This window comes from Solea senegalensis, linkage group LG9 (genome assembly GCF_019176455.1).
Source record: "Solea senegalensis isolate Sse05_10M linkage group LG9, IFAPA_SoseM_1, whole genome shotgun sequence".
In the NCBI taxonomy this organism is placed as follows: Eukaryota; Metazoa; Chordata; class Actinopteri; order Pleuronectiformes; family Soleidae; genus Solea; species Solea senegalensis.
Window position 1 is genome coordinate 13,521,369 of NC_058029.1, and position 20,595 is coordinate 13,541,963.

Here is a 20,595-nt window from a genome sequence, read left to right on the forward strand (position 1 = left end):
GGCAGCTCACTGCATCACATCCTCATAAAAATACACTGCTATTGTTTTATATGATGGAATATGATGTAAACATGATGTAAACATGTGTCATTTAATTGGATAATATCACACCCACAGTGCGTCAAAACTACGGAACAAACAGTGATTTAAAAGGTTATTAATATAGTAACAATAGATAAACATATCAAATGTATAAAGTAACAAACAAACTGTGCACTCTAGACAGAAATAAAGCAATAATTTCCTACAACTACAGAAACATTTTGAGAGTGTCCAGTTTTTGAACTGATTTATGGGTGTTGTGTTAACAATATGAAAACAACAGTGATATACCACCTTGACAACAGTCTCTACACCAGTTGTATGAAGGTTGATCCGTTGCTGTGTCCTCCCATAGTTTAAACATGGAACCATGCAGCTGTGGACCATGGAGGTTAAGAGACTACTGCACGTCCTCTGTGAATTTCCAGGCACGGTAACTCAGGTAACTGCTTCCTGCGTAGCACAATGTGGTCACAAAGGCAAAGAACTGAAAGGGTTAAAGGTGGACAATAGGTGAGGGGGAAAAAGTTCAAATTATTACACACACGCACACTTTCAGTTTAGTCATCACAAGGAAATACAGCATACATAATGACATAATGAGGGCTCTTACTGCAGATGCTGCCCAGCAGTTGTAGTTGTGTCGCCCCCTAATGGCCTGGTTGACTGACACAGAGTCCACAACTGCTGCCACCAGATAGAGAGCTGCAGCGCTGCAGTTCAAACACAGTGACTAGAGGAGACAAAGAGACAAAGTGTGAATTAAAGATGTACAACTGTTTTAACGTCCAAGTATTGTCATTCATAAATCCCAATAATCCTACAGTACAATGCTCTTCTATTTTTTCATAAAGCGTAAAATACTGGTTGAAGTGGAAGGCAAGATTTCAGGGAGGACCAAGGGATATGTGCTCTCATGTTATACCTGCTGTTATTTACTATAGAGCATGACATTTTAATGTATGGTGCTGATGATCTGCCCGGGCTGGAATTAATGTTTTTAGTGTTCTGTATATTCTTATGACTCTGTAAGGACAATAAAGATAGATCTAACCTCTGACCTATACAGGACCAAATGGTTGTTGTGCTACAGATCTAAAATTAACTTTAGCCAAGTGTTGTGAACATAATTAGTGGGAAGTTTGTTGATGCTATAGTCAAATCACAAGATCTGAATAATCTGGTGGATATCACATGTTGTCTGAGAACATATAATGATCGGTTCAATTATGTGCCACATATTATCATATTTGTCTATTATGTCCATTGAACACATGATGTACAGTACATGTGTTTGTGAATTTGCTATACGGACTAACTTTTAAAGGACCACTTTACTGGGGACATTTTTTGGAAAGTGAGGATATTTTTGCCACTTTTGTCATTTTCATTCAAATGGCTATTAACTGTAGGGCTTAAGACTTGGTTTGGGGCTTCAGGTCCGAAATAGAACAGGTTTTGTACACTATTTGTAATGATTAACATTCTAATAGTGAGCAAGATGGTGTATTTTGTCAAGGAGTGTCCAAAAGAGAAGTACATTACCAGTGTAGTCCAGGGGACGTGTGGAGCCCTTTTGTGAGCTCCAGTGAGATAAATTACAAACAGACACAAAGTGAGAATCCAGCACGAGACGGCAACAAACATCACCCAGCAAAGAGCAGACACATGAAAATAATCCGTTCCCCCAACGAGAATCCACACTAACATACCACACACCTGGAGGAGAGGAGAGGAGATTAGTTTAAATGGTTCCTTCTTTGAAATACTAATTTTTTACTTATGATACGGGAAACCAAGATACTAAAAATAGTGAACTATGTTAGTGCTGCAGTGGTGCAAAGTTAAATCTCTTTCATCCTGCACTAGTTCAAACCCATACCTGTGTCACAACAAAATATTCCTGCCAGATATTTCATATCGGGGAACAAAAATATTTGCTCGAGTGAAACGTGACCGTAAGGCTGGTTAAAATCTCGGATCGGTTCCCAGTTTAACTCATTATAATATTGTGTCTAGTTATAGAATAGCATTGTTTTCCAAAAAAACAGCTTCAATCAGCAGCTCCATTTTACTTATTTAATTATATTGCAATCAGATTCTTTCAATTGAGCCTCACTTCTGCATGGCAGCCAGCCAGACTGTGTTTAGAGGAAGGCTGTCCTGTTTTTTTTCCCTCAGCCTATTTGCAGAGGAAGAGAGACAATGCAGGAGAAAAGGGGCAAAGATGTGAAAGATATGATTTGCTCGGTGTGTTTTGGTTAACTTCCTATTTTTATAGAAACATTTTCAAGTCTGAATACTGTCTGATACTATGTTATTATCCAGATGAGTTTTACATTCATTTCATAGGAAAATTGTCACGAGAATGTAATTAATTAGAACGTAATTAGTTCTAACCACAAACCTGTTTTTGTCCACATAGTTTCAAGTGTAAAATACTTCTCAGGGACAAAATGACTGCCACTACTTCCCAGTGATTATTAAAAGCACAATCATCAATCAGCCTATTGTTACCAGACACACTATTGAAACATAGGCTTCAAAAAGTCAAATATTCTCACATACTATTTCAGCCAGGAGAAGAATTCCTGTGGCGTTTGTGGTGAAATGCTGGTCAAATGCCAAGGTGGAGGTTGAAATGTTATAGTCTGGAAGTGGCGGACTCCTGCGGCCCGACATCACAGCAGATCTCTCCATGGTGCACAGATGCTGTTTGCGAGGGAGAGAGTGTGTTTTCAGTGTCACCGCTGCAGAGGAAGTTGTGATCCTGTCCCGGAATCCGACAAGGACGCCCCTCTAAGAACTGATAAATGCTGTGGATCAGTTCACACGTTAACAGAAATGATGTGAACAAATGTTTGAGTTGTGCGCGGTCACATTTACAAAAGTAGAAAACTTGAGAAAATAATGTTTTTACTTTATTCTAAATTCTTCCACCGTGTGATCACATAATAACATGATAACCCCGATGCTAAATTATTCTAACTGATGCAAAGAAGACACTGAGTTAAAGAAAGTGCTGTTTGTTTAAGTACTTACACGTGTCAATTAAACAGTTTGATATACTACAAATCAGCCTGACATTGCTTTAAAAAAAGACTGTGAGGCCTTGTGGAGAGTCAGTATTTGCTTGAGTTAACAAAGCAATGTTAAAACCAAGAGTCCAATCAAAAAATCTGAGCTGTGGTGCAGCCACTGAAGCAGTGAGCAGCTTTGACCACTTGGGTGCAGAAGTTACACATGGATGAAAAATAAACCGATACCACCTGAAACGGGAGAACAAGGACAACATATGCAAGGTTGAGGCTAACCGTCTCCATTGTGGGTCCAGATTGTTGTTGTCTAACATTTATTCAATCAAATTAAAATCAAAGGATTAGAAAAGTATAACGTGATAAACAAGTATAACTTATTTTAAAAGGATTACACAATCTGACTCTAATATAATTAGTATTTGTATTTAATCAGTGGGATTATGTGTTTCTCAACTCTGGCAGCAGTTTCCCCAGGAGGTAAATCCACATGCAACTCTGATTAGACAGGACTGATTAACATAACCTGGTGAATATAAAATCCAAGCCTATGAATTACTAAAGAGAGACTTGAGTATGCTCAGAAATAAGGGATAAACTGGAGATGGACCCCAGGTTCTTTCTCGCCTTTAACAAATGCAAACAAACAGACCAATAACCTTCACATGAAGTGTCTTTGTTTTGTTGTGCTGCAGTCAATATCCTGCACCAGACATTATCTGACTGGATATTTAACATGGTACATCGTATGGTACTTGATAGACTGATTCTGCCCTGTTGAGCAGAATCTGCTCTGCACAGCAATATATCCACCGCACCAATCTATACACTGCATCACTCTCTCTCTCCATTTACTTTTTATCCTTGATCTGGTTGAATGGCCAATACAATAAATTTCAGTATATGGCATTGGCAGCCTGAGACCAATAGATTTTCTGTGTGTGTTGTTTAATAGCTAATTATCACAGCAGGACTGAGGGTCATTTCTCTTTCGGTCTAATTACTTTAAAAAAACAGGGCATATTCTTAATTATTTCTTGACAAACTGTACATGAGCACCTTCTGAAAGTTCTACATCATATTTTGTTGTTGTAGTTGATTAGTTTTTTCTTTTTCCATTTCATGTTCATGTAATCTCTTCTCTGCTAAAAAAACAACAACAAAAAACACCTACAAGTATTTGTGTGTTCATATTAGGCGAGGGTTAACAACAATTTTCAGTAAAGTCTATTTTGAGTCTTACCCTCCTTACACACATTAAGCAAGCGTTTCATCTAAGGTGTCCTCTGCTGAGCGTGCAGCCCAGCAGAGAGTGCATTAATAATGGAAGCACCTGTCGATGTGCTCACATTAGAGCAGACTCTCCTCAGCCACACACAGGAAAACTGTGATTGATGACATGGTCCATCACTGTTGCTTTAAAGTTACTGGAGAGCTATCTTGCTCATTAGATATTTCTCCATCTTCCTCATCCTGTCATTTCTCCTCCTTCCCTAATGTGTCTCTTCTTCAATCATCTTTCTCTGTGCCATTATTATGTCCCCACACTAGCACCACCCATAAAAACAATGTCATATTTTATTTTTGCATTAATCTGGGCAAGTGCCAGGGAACTGAAGAAAAAAAAAACTTTAATGCCACAAAATTGTAGCATATGTATATACAGTAAGTACATAGGTGGATCATATCAAATGTGGGCACGGTTCTATATATATATATAGACATATATATGTATATGTCTATATATATATATATATAAATATACATATACATATATATGTGTGTATGCCTCGGGAACATACAGGTGAGTCTTATTTCACTGCTTCTGTAATTATGTCTACACCATACATCAGAGCGTTGCAAACTTCAGAGTTTTTTTTTAATTCTACAACGCCCAGATTCTTACTTTCACAAGAATGTAGCACAATATCACAGATAACACGGGAATTCAAAAATGTGTATCTATAAATAACAAATAATTATAAATAATCATGATGATTACCACTTCACCATAACTGAGAAGCGCTATGTTCTGTTTAAAAATAAATCATTAAAATGCAGATTACAAAACAATATCTATATTTGAGGGTTGTCTTTTTACTCCACAGAACAAATAATATAGGAGAAATTTTCCAGCCTAGCCTTTGGGCTGCCTGCACTATCTCACAGGTCCCCAAGTGGGGCTGCAACCCACATTTTAGAAAACACTGCTGTACATGATTACGCTCATGCTAAATTAGGGATGGGACAATAACACTCTTGTGTCCAATACCGATACCGATATCACAAACTTGAGTATCTACCGATATCGATATTAATCTGATACAGTCATTTTCAACCATTTCTGAACTATGAAGCTGTTAATAATACATTTTAAAGACGAGTCATTTCAAAGACGTGATTCTCCAGCTGTGTAACAAATATTGTTCTCCCAAAAAGAAGAAATAAACAACCCTAACATAAATTTCCAATCCAGTGATCTTGACCACTATTCAACCGATACCAATACTGACCAATATCGATTCCCATCCCTATGCTAAATACCCCAACCACATATCAGATATTTGATGATAATTGTATGTGTCAACCACATTATGTTTGTGTTTTTATGTCCATATCCACTTAAGCCCAATTTGATACAATCAGAAAACAGCAGCATGCGTAAATGTGACGATACACTGGTGTGTAATACAAATGACTGCCCCAAGAATCTGATTTAAAAACAACCTGATGGCCATATATTTCACGTTTGCTGCTGATTCTCTATTTTAAATGATACCAAATTAAAGGCAGGCCTAGTGGCTCACAATACTCCTAAATGGAGGAGGCAGCAAAGTCATCGTCTTCCAAGCTTGATTTAATTGAAAGAGAAAATAAAACAAAAAGGATTATTTTTCCAGAGACTCCAGAGGGAATTATGTATTTGACTAAAATGTGCAGAGTTGTACCCTTTGTTGATGGGGTTCACTCTTTACCCAGCAAGGTATCACGTCTCTGCTGGAAATGACAGGGCTTTTATTTAGTTTTCCTCCTCTTTCCTGCTTTCCTTAAAATGTCTTTTCATTTGCCTTCACTGCTTCACCGTATTTACTCTTCTATCCCTCTAATTCTGTCTCCCCTGTTCTGTCGTTGTCTTCATGGCGTGTTCCGATTCTGCCGCTGTGACACAAAGCCTCACCATTGTCAAACTCACACACACACACAAAGAGAGAGAGAGGGGGGGAGAGAGAGAAAGAGAGCATTTACTGAAACTCTGCATGCAAAAATGTAAATAACCTGAACTCTGCCTGACCCTCCCTATCCCCTCCACACGCACGCACGCACACACACACACAAACGCACAAACACGCACCCACACACTAATAAACGTGTGTTAGCCCAGATGCTGCACTGTAATTGGCCACAGTGGCTTCCTGCTGTGGCAAAGATATTTTTAATGCACATACACTAATCCTTGCTTCTGCAACATCTGCCACATCCTGCAGCACATGCGCTATAAATACAACCACACACATACTATATATCGTGTGTGTGTAACCATACAGGCGGCCCCTCCCTGTTAACCACCAGCCTTGACATCAGTTCCAAGTGAGATGAAGCTGTTCCCTGAAAGGCATGGCCTCGCCCTCTCAAGCCTACAACTGCTGGTTTCTCGGCAGCAGCAGTGTTTCCCACTTTTGCTGCTCTCTTGGCTCTGTGTGTGTGTGTGTGGGGAGGCTCCAAGATCATGTGACACCAGACAACTTCTGACTAGAAAATATTCAACCAAGTTCAGCTCACAGTTTACACAGTGAGGAAGAACTTCACAATTTAGTGAAAATGTGCTTCATAAGTGCAGTTGTCATGTGACAATGACATCATCAGAGCCACAAAACTGTGCTCTTTTCATTCTTAGGTCTGTTATTTTGTTGCCCTCTTCATGTACTTTTATCTTCTTATCTTCCTTTCGTCCTTAACTAATTATTGCTTGTTTTATGTGGAAAAACAAATGATTTCCCACAGGTCAAACAGCCGACGGTGAAGGGACAATGCCTTTTTAATTGTACCTTTATTTTATGGTCCCTGCTGTTCTTTTGTGTTTGGCTTCGGCAAAACATTTTGACAGCAATACTTCAATAAATAACTGTGATGTGATGCTTAACTTGCCAGTGGCTATTTGAGGTTGGAGCTTATAATGAATTAATAAATGCATGCTATTAACTAGGAAATCAGTGAAGGGAGCTATGGCTGCTGTTCACCTTGTTGGCTTTGAGCGACTTACTACAGAGAGAGTTATGTTCAGTGACGGAATCATGTTTGAAATTACTGGAATTTTTACATCTAACGATATTAAAACGACACTGTATAGTAGTGGCCAATGAGGACAACATCTTCTGTCTTGTGGACAGAGTTTAGACGGTACTAATGAAATGTTGATATTGTCTGATGTCATAATGTGTTATTTGTAGGAAAACACAGTTTTAATAATATATATGAATTTAATAAGAAGAAGAAGAACCAAATGTGTCCGTCTTAAGTACTTGCAGAATCAAAACTTCATCATTTTGATGCATCAGTTGTGCTCATGACTGCATGGATGTATCAAACAGCAGCCTCCTGCTGAGCAGGGAATGGAAAATCTGCTGGCACCAGCATGAATATTTCAGCACAGAGCTCCCTCTCTCTCTCGCTCTCTCTCGCTCTCTCTCACATGCACGCACACACACACCTTTTCTCTCTCTCTACCACGTTCTCACTTAACCCTCCACCACCACTGCTTCACTCCCTTTGCTCTCCATTTGAATGGATAGAGATATATTGAAGGGAGAAGAGATGGAGAGAGTGAGACAGAGACATATACAGGAGAGAGACAGGCTCAGGTTGAATTCTGGGTAGCCGGATAAGAAAATGGCTCCTGAATGTAAATCTGAAAAGGCAGCAGCACCAGCAGAGTAATGCCTTAACTTGTCTGCTCCCCCAACCCACCCTTCTGCCAGTCACTTTATAATGGTTTGGCCTGGAGTAGTTTGACAATGAAAACAGAAGAAATGAAACAAAACAAATATCAGTGGACCAGTTTATCTGTAGGCCTAAATAGATTTCAAACAATGCTATTCAATAATCTCATCTGTGTATATGAAAGTGAGCTTGCCACTTGTTGGGGTGATGATTGACTTCTGATTGATCAGTGGAAAATTGATCAGCAATTTTCTGATAATAACATGTGGCCAAGCTGCAGATTTACCTAAAGGAAAGAAAATAAAGAAATGACACTTCAGACAGTATTGTCTTTTCACAAACAAATGTATGACTCTCAGCTTGGTTTGTTGCATCAGCCTAATGGATGCGTTAATTAATTATTTTTCTTTTGGGATTACAGCAGAAGTGTTGCCAATACTGCCAATACAAGGAGTCAGCCAAATAGCCTCCAACCCAGATATACTGTACAGATTCTGCCTCATAATATGTGTTGGTTTATTTCTCCGTCAGTCTTTGGCCTCTGCAGCTGACTGACACTTATTTGGATAACTGTATAAAAAGCCCTATTTTAGAATAAAAATCATTATCCATCTTTTTAGCATGAGTCAGTGCAGTAACATGGTGGAGTCACCAAACTGCAAAGGAAAAATGTCTTAGTAAAGGTGACTAAGGGAGGTTTTACAAAAACCCACTCATGCCCCACTCAGAGATAGGACATGAGTGGGTGGAATGAGTGGCCAAGCTGACCTTGTATTTGCTTGAATCATGTGCCAGTTTTAATGAATATCCTTCAAACTGTTCTGGCCTGTGCTTCCAGTGTGATTCTCTGATTCATAGTTAATATTGTGTTGAGTTTGTGTCATGCAGAAATGAAGAGGCTCACATTGCTGCAACATTAATACTGAACAAAAACACTCAATGCTGTCTGTGCAGCAGAATTTACACTTCATTTCAGTAAAAAGGGACTAAGTTAGGTTTAATAGAAACCATTCCGAAACAAAAAGTGATGTTGGAACTGGTTTCAACATTGATAAACTGGTAAACATACAGCAGCACAATGGCTGAAAACACCAAGAAGTACCAGAATTAGTGAACATCAAGCCTACGGACCATTAGTATGCACGGTGTGTCTTTCCTGACTGTTGTTTGTGTACTGTATGTCTAACCTGTATCTGAATGCTTTGTTTTTTATTTTGTAATGGAGCATCCTATGGACTGCAAAATGAATTTCAGTGAAAACTCATAATAAAGTTGTATCGTATTGTATTGCATCGTATCATACTGTAGGAAACATTTCAGAAGGATTCTACTCGTACCCATGAACTTGGACCTGTAGCTTAGCTTCTCACAAATATGATTGTCCAAAATTGGAGTCAAGCACTCACTGAACAACAGCCTGACTAGGTGCTTGTGCCTGAAAGCAGTCAGGACAAATAACACAACAGTAAAAGACAGATAAACAACACAACTTACAACTGTAGAAAAACAGGGTGGGCGAAGAAAAACTAGGTCACATCAGTGGTAATTACTTAATAGATGCAATAGAGCAGGGGTGTAAAAAATGAAAAATGTAGCATGTCACAAATTTATCCTGCGGGCCTGATGGGCTCCTCAGATGGGCCAGTTCTGGCCCGCAGGCCGTATGTTTGACATCCCTGCAATAGAGGTTCTGCACTGGAGCTTAAAGTAATGCTGCACATAATACATCAGACAAACTACGAACATGGGCGAAAACATAACCTCCTTGCAAAGGTAAATAAAATAATTGTTTTAAAACGTGTTGTCTGTTTTACAGTAACGCAGTCCTAACCCAGTATTAGCAAAGTGCTTGCTGTTGAGTGTCAGTCCACTGGCTGGTTCTTTTTCTATCTGCAGATATACAGCCCCAAGTGGGTGCCCCCAGCCAAGATATGGACCAATAGAGAACCCTGATAACAGTAGTGCTAAATAAACAGTACATCTGAGTGTGTGTGTGTGTGTGTGCGTGTGTGTGTGTGCGTGAGTGAGTGCTTTTAGTAGTGTGCTTAGTGTTTCATGGAGGTAAATCTCTCGTTCTGTCTCATCTCACACACCACTGGACAGCAGGGTCTGCACTTGCCTGATAACACACACCGCATCACGTATACAAGCACAAGAGTTGTCTCACACTCTTTTGGCCTCTCTCTCTCTCTCTCTGTCTCTCTCTCAGACACACGCACACATATATTCATGCACACACATGCACCAAGGCAACAACCAACCCTCTCTGCCATCTTGATTTTACAGTCCAGTCAAGGTGCAGCCTGTAGAGAAACAGCCAGTCTATTTGTCTGTCTGGTTACTGCCCTGCTGGTCTACCCCCCACTGCCAAGGTCAGTGTTGTCAGCAAAACCATCTAAATCTATCAGCCAGTGAATCCATGGGGTTAGACACATATAATGTAACGATTACCTCAATATGGCAAAGGATGTTTTTTCAACCTCTAACAGAGCAACTATTTTTCAAGTGATCTTACCTACGACAGTTTAAAATATGAAGTAGTACAACACAAAATGTGCTATCTATAATAAAAATTTGAAAGAGAAAGATTAAAATCACAGCGACAAACAAATTAGCACAGATGCAAAACAGGTGCAGAATATGTGCTCAGTAATATATGGCCAATGAAGCGAGCTGTGCAAATCAAATGAATTTGAGTCTATGCTTTCCAGGAACGAAAGGTGAATAAGGTTATATAAAGTAAGTGTTGTTTATGTGTTTTTTGGAGGAGAAGGACAGAAAGACACAAACAAACAGAGAAGGAAAAATATAGGGAAGGGAGGAATGGGGGGTAGATAAGGAAGAATGGAGATGTGAGTAATGATAAATGTGAAGTTAAGATGGAGGACGAGATGATAGGGAAAATGGAGGCAGGAGCAGATGAGAGAGGGATGGATATGGGAGAGCCATCAAATCTTTCCAACTCAGATTATTAAGATATTGAACTTACAAAGAGGCAATAAACCCTGTATGTATAATGGAGGGTTAATACTGCTGGTTCTTAATGGTAATTTTGGCCTGTCACTCTTGTAAAGGCCATCGCTGTGGGCCATCAGCCAGCCACACATACAACCACCAGCCCACTGCAAATGTCACCATTCTCTCATTGAGCTGTGTGTGTCCATGTGTGTGTGCATGCTAATTAGAGTGTCTGCAAGCAAGGCATCTATTGTTATTGTCCGTGTCTCCTTCTTCTTCCTATTTGTCTTCCGCCAAACTTTCGCTTTGAAACTCGTCCCGCAGATTTGAGAAAAACCCCACCAAAACATGCGGTTTGACCGAGAATGGTGTGCTCTGTCTTTCCTACATACTTCGAGGAACAGTGGCGACCAAATAGGCAAAGAATTTTCTTACAGGAATGAGTGGAGAAGAGTCTAAAAAGAATCACAACCCAGCGCGCACATTGGAGCCTCACAGTGTCGTCACACTTTAGCGACGTGGCGGAAACTTTCCAAAGGTCGCAAGACCTGAGACTTTTTTGAAACAGTTTTTTTACCTTTTCTGATTATATAATGGGTGTATTTTGTACCTATGATGAGTGATGATGACATCATAGGCACATCACACTTTCAAAAGAGTAATTTAAAGAAAAACCCATAACTGTTTCCTTACTGAGCCCGATGGTTTTTCCTTCAACATGTCTTTCTCTCGATATAGCTGTCCTTGGCGTTCACTTACCCCTCCTGTTCCGTATTGATTTGTAAGACCGTAAATATTTACATGTCCTGAAACCCCACTGATCGATCTCTGTCTCACATTGACAGCAATCAGTTGCATTCTTTCCCCACAGTCTCTGTAATTGCCTGTTTTTTTTTAAGCCATTGTTCATTATTTATATCATTTGTGTCTGCGAGGACGTGTCTTTTAAGTAACTGACAGTGAACACTGTCTCTCATGTTTAGAAAATGGTTTATTACCATGGGCCTAAGTCAAACCATTGAAAATGCATGAAAACATGCTTGTCAGAGGAGAATTTAGTTTTTCTTTCTGGAAAAAACAAAAAACATTGTTGTTTCAAGATATTTTTGGAAACCTGTGGTTTTAGGAGAAAATATATGTTACAGAACTGCCTTTGGTCCCACTACAGTTGTGTATTTTTTATTTTTTTACATTTTATGAGACAATTTCAGTCATTCATCAAATAAATATTCACAGATTGGAGTCTGGAGGTTGTGTTCCCTTTAGCCTGCTTGACTTCCATGTGTTCCATGTGTCATTTATCATGGAGCCTTTCCATGCATCACAAATTCTTATTCTTAAGATAATAACACAGATGTAAGTTATGGCGTTGGTGGATGCTTAGACAGGTGTTACCACACTGACCTTGGTTGACTATTTGGCTAAACCCGCAGTTTTAGTGTGTTTTAGTTTACTGTTTAAACTCTGACCCACACATCTGCTGCATTTAACTGCATTTAAAGCCCCTACAGTGGAGAAGTTTGGAAACATCTAAGATAGCATATTAAGCCAGACGTGTCCAAGGGAGCTGTAGCATTGTTCTCTTCTTATTTGGTATGAATGTGTCCTATTCCCTGCGTCCAGACTTGTACCGCCACCCAATGGTGAAGTCAGATACTACAGGACCCGACAGGCGAGTATACCAGGGTCCACGATATGCGGCGCGTGCTATGTGACGCATGCCATGCGAAGCACATTTTGCCGTGTGTGGCATGTGCACTGAAGTTTTTGTCTGAATGAGCAGAAATGAAAAACTTTGAAAATGATGATTACAGAAATTTACAGAAATGTAAAAACTGTATTCTGTAAAGAAATCACAAAAGTAGTGGCTGCTAAAAAACAAAAACAAAAAAAAAACAGGTCAAAGGAATGATGTAAGGTAATGACAATGACTCTCTACAAACTTAGACACTTTTCAACAGAGTGTAAAGGAATTAGACTCCATTCACAAGGAAGATTTAACGAAGTTGAACATGTCAATTCTTAAGGGCCCTCTCTTCCGTCCCTCCAAGTTAGTAACACCTGAGGGTTGAGACTGCTGTTTATAACAAATAGAGGACTCTCCTTGCTCAAGCACCTCAGGGGACTGCAAGGTAAGGCCCTTTCCCAAAGAACATATAAGCTTAAAGCTGCAAAAACCAAAACAATTTTTATTCCCAAGTGATTATACACCTATACAACATACTACAATTTATACCAATATATCTTCCTGAATGTCACACAGTGGCCATACTTATCATGTCTGCAGAGAGCATCTGTACATATCCACATGCAGGTATATAAGCCCGCTGATGAGGGTCTGCATACTCAATCTCATATCACATTGTGGTAGTAGTGACTTCTCACCAGGAAATTGCCTCATTTGTATTTCCTCGTATTCTTTGAGTATTACCTTGTGCATGTGTCGGTACTGCATATGCATCCTCATATAACCTCAAGCAAGTTTCCATGGTTACTGTTGTCTCTTTTGACCAGGACAAGTGTTTGACACCAACTGGATAGAAAAGTTTTGTGCTCCAGGGAGCGTGAACAGTTGGCGTGTATGGTCCACACAGAAACAAACAGGAGGCGTCTGCAGATTTGTCCACATAGGGTCAATGAGCCCTAACGTAAAAATGGGCAGATGACCCAAGTGGACTTCTGTGGACACGCAGACGTGGAAAATATGATCTGGCCCTAAGGCTACACCTGTGATGTTTACACAAATGCTACCTATTATAAAATATATTATATATTATCTCAATATGCAAATTATGTTCTGCTGACTTAGTATAAATAGGTACTTTAATTGGATATTTAGTTGTCACTTTTGCCAACTTTCACCATCAAGACAATTATAATGAAATAATGAAAAAACTGACAATGCTGATTTTAACCCCAAGGAACATAACAAATATGATCCAAAAAGAAATATAATATAACAGAGTATTACACAAAGCAAACAATCATGGCTGAAAGAGGTAATTATTTCTACTTTGTTTTCTTCAGCGATGGCAGGTTTTGCAAAGCACAGGTTTGGTAAATGATTGTAAAAGTAAGTGACATGGGTGCTAAAAGATAGGAGAGGGGTTATGCCCCCTTAGTCTGCAACCACATGTGTTCTCTTTTTGCCCTGAGGATCAAATCCCTTTTGTCTGCCCCCTTCTCTGCTTTTGTTTGAATAAAAAAACAAAACAAAAGAAAGCATTCAAAAAACAAAAAAACAAACCTCTGCCAAGGCCACTCTACTTCTGAATCTGGATCACCACCAAAATCTGATAATTTCTTCCTTGGGCCATAACCTATATCCCAGGAAAATCTCATCCAAAGCTGTGGTTAACTTTTAAGTTGAGGTGCTCACAAAAGAGACAAAACTGACAAACAGACACACGTGGATGATAACATAACCTCCTAGATGGAAGTAAAAAAGGAAATTCAATTAGCTAAAACAAGGACACATTTTCTCTTCTTTATACAAATGCACACATTAGTCATCGTGTGCATTTATACTGTGTCAATAGAGAAAGGGTGTCAATATGTGGGTGCAGGCACAGGGACATTATTCAGTTAGAGATAATGAGTGATAATTAGTCACATCCTTTTTATTTCTGTACGTTGTATAAAGGCCAAGTTCATGTTTTTATCTCAAGTGTTTCAAGCAGAAAATAAACAAGAAAATCTTTCTCAATTTACACCTTTAGATGATGAAGTAGTGGATCAGATCTTTCAGGAAGATCATCTTGACTGATCATCTTTAAAGCTGTTTTGCTTTCTTTACTTCAAAAATGCGAAACATGCTTTTTAATGGTTTTTATTATTATTGGTTAATCACATAAATATATACAGATCAACAATACAGTGACCTTACTAACAGGTGATGTGTGAGTAATTTGTGTACTCCATAGATTATCAGACACATTAAGTTTGATTAGCTACTATTGCATTAGTTGAGTCAGATTTGGTGTTCCCATCTTTACTTTGTATTGTAGCCCACTAGATATTCAGCTACAGCCTCCAACAAAAGCACCACAGTTGCCCTGTAATATAAACTAGAGGCTAAGGGTTTCATTTTTGGTGGGATACATTGACAATTAAGTGAATATCTTGAATGTTAGAAGCAGCTAGCTCACCTGCACATGTGTATGTGCAAGTATGTATGAAAGGGCCTAATATGAGACAAAACGATGGGCGTTAAATTCATGAGGACTGAAGAAGGAGAGAAAGGGAAGGAAAGAGGGCACCTCCGCAGCTGATGCTACTATCAGCCAGGGGGTTCCAGCTAACAAAGTATATGCACATGTGCACACACACACGTGCAAACACTAACACATATATATACACACACACACACACACACACACACACTAACACACACACACACACACACACACACACACAGATAATACCCTGTTTTCCACACAAACACACGCAGGTGGAACTAAGGAGTGTAGTGTGCCAATTTGTTGTGCCCCTGGTCCCCTCTCAGGAGACGCACAGGCAGGCATCCAGCCATGCCAATGCTGGCACTGGTCCCACTAACACACACAAAGATCTGTGCATGTGTGTGTGTGAGTACACACATACACACCCCCACTCTACACTCTTACTTCTCTGTAGCTGCAGGCACTGCACCATCAGGATTTTGTGTGTATTTGTGCGCGTGTGTGTGTGTGTTTTGCAGGTATTACTCATTTTGTGGGGACCTACATCTGTTTACACAGTCACATTATGGGGACTTGTCTTTCTTATGGGGGCAAAAAGCAAGTCTCCATAATGTAAATTATTATATTTTAAGGTGAAGACATGTTGTATGGTTAGGATAAAGTTAGGGTTAGTTTAAGATTAAGACAGTAGTAGTGATGATTAAAATGAGAGTACGTCTCCCGGAAACCAATGTCCTTAAGACAGACTTAAAAACAAGTGATGAGGCCTGCCTAATGTTAAGTGGCAAACCATCCCATAAACTTGGGAGCTGCACGCTACTGCAAAGGTCCAATCACCCCTGAGCTTGAGCTTTTTTTTAGGGATGACTAAAAGCAGCTGGTCAGCTGATCTTAGAGCGTGAAGGAGAGCAAGACTGAGACAGCAGTCAGGTGAAGCAGAGCAAGGCCATTTAGACACATGTACACAAACTATAAAAACTTAATTTGATGCTGTGGTGTACTAGGAGACAGTGGATGGAAGCTAGAATGGAACAGATATGTTCATGTTTGTGGGTTCTTCTCAAAAGACATGCAGCAGCATTGTGAACAATCTGAAGGCAAGCAATGGAAGCCTGGCTAACCCCAACATAAAGACTGTTACATTATTCCAGTCGAGTAGCATTATTATGAGTTTTTCAAGGTCATGTCGCAGCAGAATCGATTTATCTTTGCTATTTAACTTTTTGAAACACAGCTAATGTGCTTTTCAAACTTAAAGTCACTGTCCGTTATTACCCCCAGGTAACTATTGGTTTGATGAAAGGGGCCAAAGAACCGAGATCAAGGGTATTAGATGTGCTGCGTGGGCCGAAAAGTATAACCTTAATATTCTTGTAATTAAATCTTAGAAAATGTAAAGCAATCCATGCCATGATGTCATTGAGACATGTCAATAGAGGTTGAACAGAGAATGCATTATTTTACAGGGGAATAGTCGTCTATATACACTGCCTGGCCAAAAAAAAAAGTCGCTATCTATATGCCATGTCCTCAGGGAAGAAAAAAATGCATTGATGGAATCATCTGGTCATTCATTATATTCAGGTAGGTCAGCTGACCTCATTCTTTGGGCACATAATGTTGCTGAACCTAGACCTTACCAACTGCAGCAACGTCTTAACTATTTGCTTAGTTAAATCCAGGTGGCAACTTTTTTTTTGGCCAGTAGATACGGTAAAAACAAGAGGGGCCCGAGGATGGAAACCTGCAGCACTCACAGGGGAGAGATACCAGAAGAATCACCAGTCCTGTCACAGAAGCTTCTTTCAGCCAAATAACAAAATCATTCCAAGGCGGCACCTTTAATATCCACACAGATGAGAGAGGATGATACTATGATCCACTGTATCAAAAGCACTAGAATGACAACATTACCAGAGTCAGTGGCCAGAAGAATATCATAAGAGACCTTTAAAAGAGCAGATCCAGTACTGTGCAGTGTTTTAAACCCACATTGAAACACTTAAAAATACAATTTCTGTCCAGGAAGTGTGTGTGCAATATTCTCCAGGATTTTTGAAAGGAACAGGAGCTTAGAAATCGGCCTAAAATTTGAGTAGACAGAGGGGTCGGCTGGGCTTTTTGTTAAGTGGCTGCAGGACATGTTTAAGCACATCAGGCACCACAATACAGGAGAGACTGTTGTTACCAACAAAACTGTCAGAGGCAGACGGCAAACCACACACATCGGCACCATCTTACTCGCTGTCAAATCTTGTATCATAGAGCACAAAAGACAAAAGCTGAAGAATTGGGAGCATAAAAACACCAAAGCCATTTTCACACATGGACGATGGAACATTTCTCACTTGAAATATCTGTGTATGGTTGTGGATCACACTTAAGTTTCTCATCCCCTCCATTAGGACAAGTTTCACACATGAATGTAGTGGATATAGTCGATTTCCTCCCTCCTGTCCACAACGGCATGACTGCCGGGGAACAGCAGTGAGCCGGACTATAAAGACATGGAGAGAAAAGACTATCTCAGTCCTGTCACATGTTGCCTCAGGGATTTAGAAATCATTTGAATTACTGCTTATCTTCATGCCTTTGTCAGTTTTGAGGAAGCTCATCTTTTATCAATGAGACATAAAACTGTAAGGGGCTGTTTGTATTTTGTATTTTTTTTCAATAAGGTACCCATGTTATCAGATTAATAGCAACACTACCTGAGACACTAGGGGTCTCTCAATCAAAACTAACAAAAGATCTAGTTTGATAATGTCAGGAAGCAGCCTGGGATCATGAGACTTGTTGTCTTCACCACCATTGTTGATGAAAACCTATCAATGCAACTCAAGGACGTTTGCCCCAGACATTATAGCAGAGACGGGTAAAGGAGATGAAACAGTCCATTAACTTGAATAGAAATACTGATTTCTATGACTTCAAAAAGACTTGGAAACATTTTAGCTAATAAGTACACTACTCAGCTAAATATACAACATTAGACTTGTTTTTAGATATTTTGATGCAGAAATGTTACATATATTTTTAAAAATCTTTGTCCCAGGATTAAGAGCTTATCTGTTTTCATACAAAGTATTCATACAATTTAATTCATAGTTTTACAACTACAACATGCATTTTCATCTTCTACTACTCGGTGAAAATGTGGCATTCATTTTACAGAGTCATCCTGTGTACTACTCTTGACAGAGTTTCAGTGGATTAATACAGCTGGAAGATAACTTCTCATGTTCTAACTACTGGTTCAACACCATACTTTCTGAAACATCATCATTTTTCTTCTTCAGGGAGACTTCAACCTCTGAGGACACAGTCTGCTGATTCAACAAGACAGTTTTCCGTAGCTCGAATCTAATTTCTAAAACAATAACCGTGAGTCCTGCTATTCTGGTCTGTTCTTTCTTACCATGCTAATGTCATTGTGACTGTCCTCTGGGCCAATTATGCAGTGTGTATTGTCAGATTGGACTACATATTGTTTCAGCAATCAGTACCACTGTGTGACTGTATGTGTAAGGGATTGTGTCTATCTGGGTAAGTGTGTCTTAATTTATTATCTGATGTGATAAGTATCTTTGCAGAGTAGGGTGGAGAGGATAGCATAAATTGGAAGATAAAACAGAAAGAAAGAAAGGCCTGACTCCTGTCTTTCTGTCTTTTCAGGGGCCCAGTCTGGCTCTAATCGGGGACAGACAGGGCCGCTTGCACTCAATTATCCACTCATTAGTCAGCAAACAGGAGAGGCCACAGAAAGCATTCTCCTGTTCTCACGCAACATCCCTCTCTCTGTCTTTTCAGTGCTCTATCACTTATTAGCAGTGTTGTGCTAGTTACTGAAAAATAGAAACTAGTTACAGTTACTAGTTACTTTGTAAAAAAAAAAGTAACTCAGTTAGTAACTCAGTTACTTAACCTAAAAGTAATGTGTTACTGAGAAAGTAAATTTTTAGTTACTGTAAAACGTTTTTCCAATGCTCCCATTAAATATAGGTTGATTGATTGAGTTCCCCTCTAGCCATCATTTCAGTTCTGTACAGATGCTGAATAACACAAACTACAAGAGGTGCGGTAAACAATGACAGTTGCCCTAGCAACATGTATGTTTTGCTTGCATGAAAGTTCCATTTTGTTATTATTATTATCATAATTATTACCTGTGCACGGCATCATGCTGATGATCTGTCTGAAAGCAGGGTCCTCCACTGTGGAGATGGGTAGCATGTTTTCCACTACATGTCTGAGGGGAAAAAACACATCGTTTTTATCTGTAAAATGTTACCATTGGACTCTTGGAATAATAGCCTGATATTGCTAAAAGAGATCAAAATAAACAATTAAACATACCGTGTTATTGTTTTATCAACTTGTGCCTGGCTATGAGTCTCTCTTTCGAACTCCAACCGCTGCTGCTTGGGTGGAGTGGGTGTGTGCTCGCTGCTGTGACTCGGTCTCGGATGCTGCGTTAGCTAGCTTAGCTGCTAACTTTGTCGAAGCACGCCGCTTGTCCAGGTGCTTAAGCTGTTGCTGTTGTTCGCCGTAGAAAGTATTTTTGAACCGGGACACAGTCTACAAGTTAACGAAATGTTGTTTTTCCCTCTGCTCTCCAGTTGAAAATAATGTAAATACCTCCATGAGGAGAAACTTATCTTCCCCTTCTCGCTCGCCATCATGCCGTGCCTGACCTGTTCAGTCCTCTTCATGGCGCGTGTTTGATTACGTGTGGGACGCTAGAGGGCGACAAGTGCTTTGTTTTTCAATTCAATTCAACTTTATTGATCGCTAAAATGTTATGGGAACTGTGCGATGTTGTGAAACTTCACCAAAAGGAACGGAGTAACACAGCGTTTGGTAAAGGAAACGGAGTTACTGAATTTAAAAAAAAAACAACGCGTTACATTATTAGTTACTGAATAAAGTAACTGCATTACTAATAACGCGTTACTACCCAACACTGCTTATTAGTCGTCCAGTGTATTTGTTACCTTTGTTACATTTGTTAGTTTTGCTGCCTAAAGCATTGCAGCGACCTCAATGACTGAATGTCAAAACAATAATGGACATTAAAAAGAAAAAGGACTGGAAGTTCTACCTCTGACTGAGTTTTTGTTTACTTGTTTTGTTTGTGTTTCTGCTTTGAGGCCATCACAGCAATATAGTCAGACAAGAACTGGATTGGCTACTCAGACAATATCAATGTCTACAGCACAGTGCACTGTGAGGGAGCACATTATCATGCAAAAATACTGTTGGTCATAATCGCTGGCTAAACTGCATGTCTACTTTGGCTCCAAATGTTGTCTGGAAGCCACAGCCTTGATTTGCTGCCCATGAAAACAGTTACTGTTGAGATGGCATAGTTTTTGAGCATGCCACTCATTTTCTTGGCATGTTTTACTGAACTCTGTAGAGAGGTGATGGGCAGTTGGCCG

General features: G+C 39.6%; 1 protein-coding gene across 1 annotated transcript; it reads right to left on the bottom strand.

The window, feature by feature from the left end:
- Positions 1-72: 72 nt before the first annotated feature.
- cmtm8b (CKLF-like MARVEL transmembrane domain containing 8b) lies at positions 73-19,903 on the bottom strand. The gene is made up of 6 exons (XM_044034698.1): positions 19,511-19,903; positions 19,321-19,403; positions 2,611-2,754; positions 1,588-1,761; positions 656-775; positions 73-529 (listed from the first exon to the last, which is right to left on the bottom strand). The coding sequence occupies exons 3-6, from the start codon at positions 2,740-2,742 to the stop codon at positions 443-445; spliced, it is 513 nt and encodes a 170-aa protein (XP_043890633.1). The 5' UTR covers positions 2,743-2,754; positions 19,321-19,403; positions 19,511-19,903; the 3' UTR covers positions 73-442.
- Between the last annotated feature and the right edge of the window lie 692 nt (positions 19,904-20,595).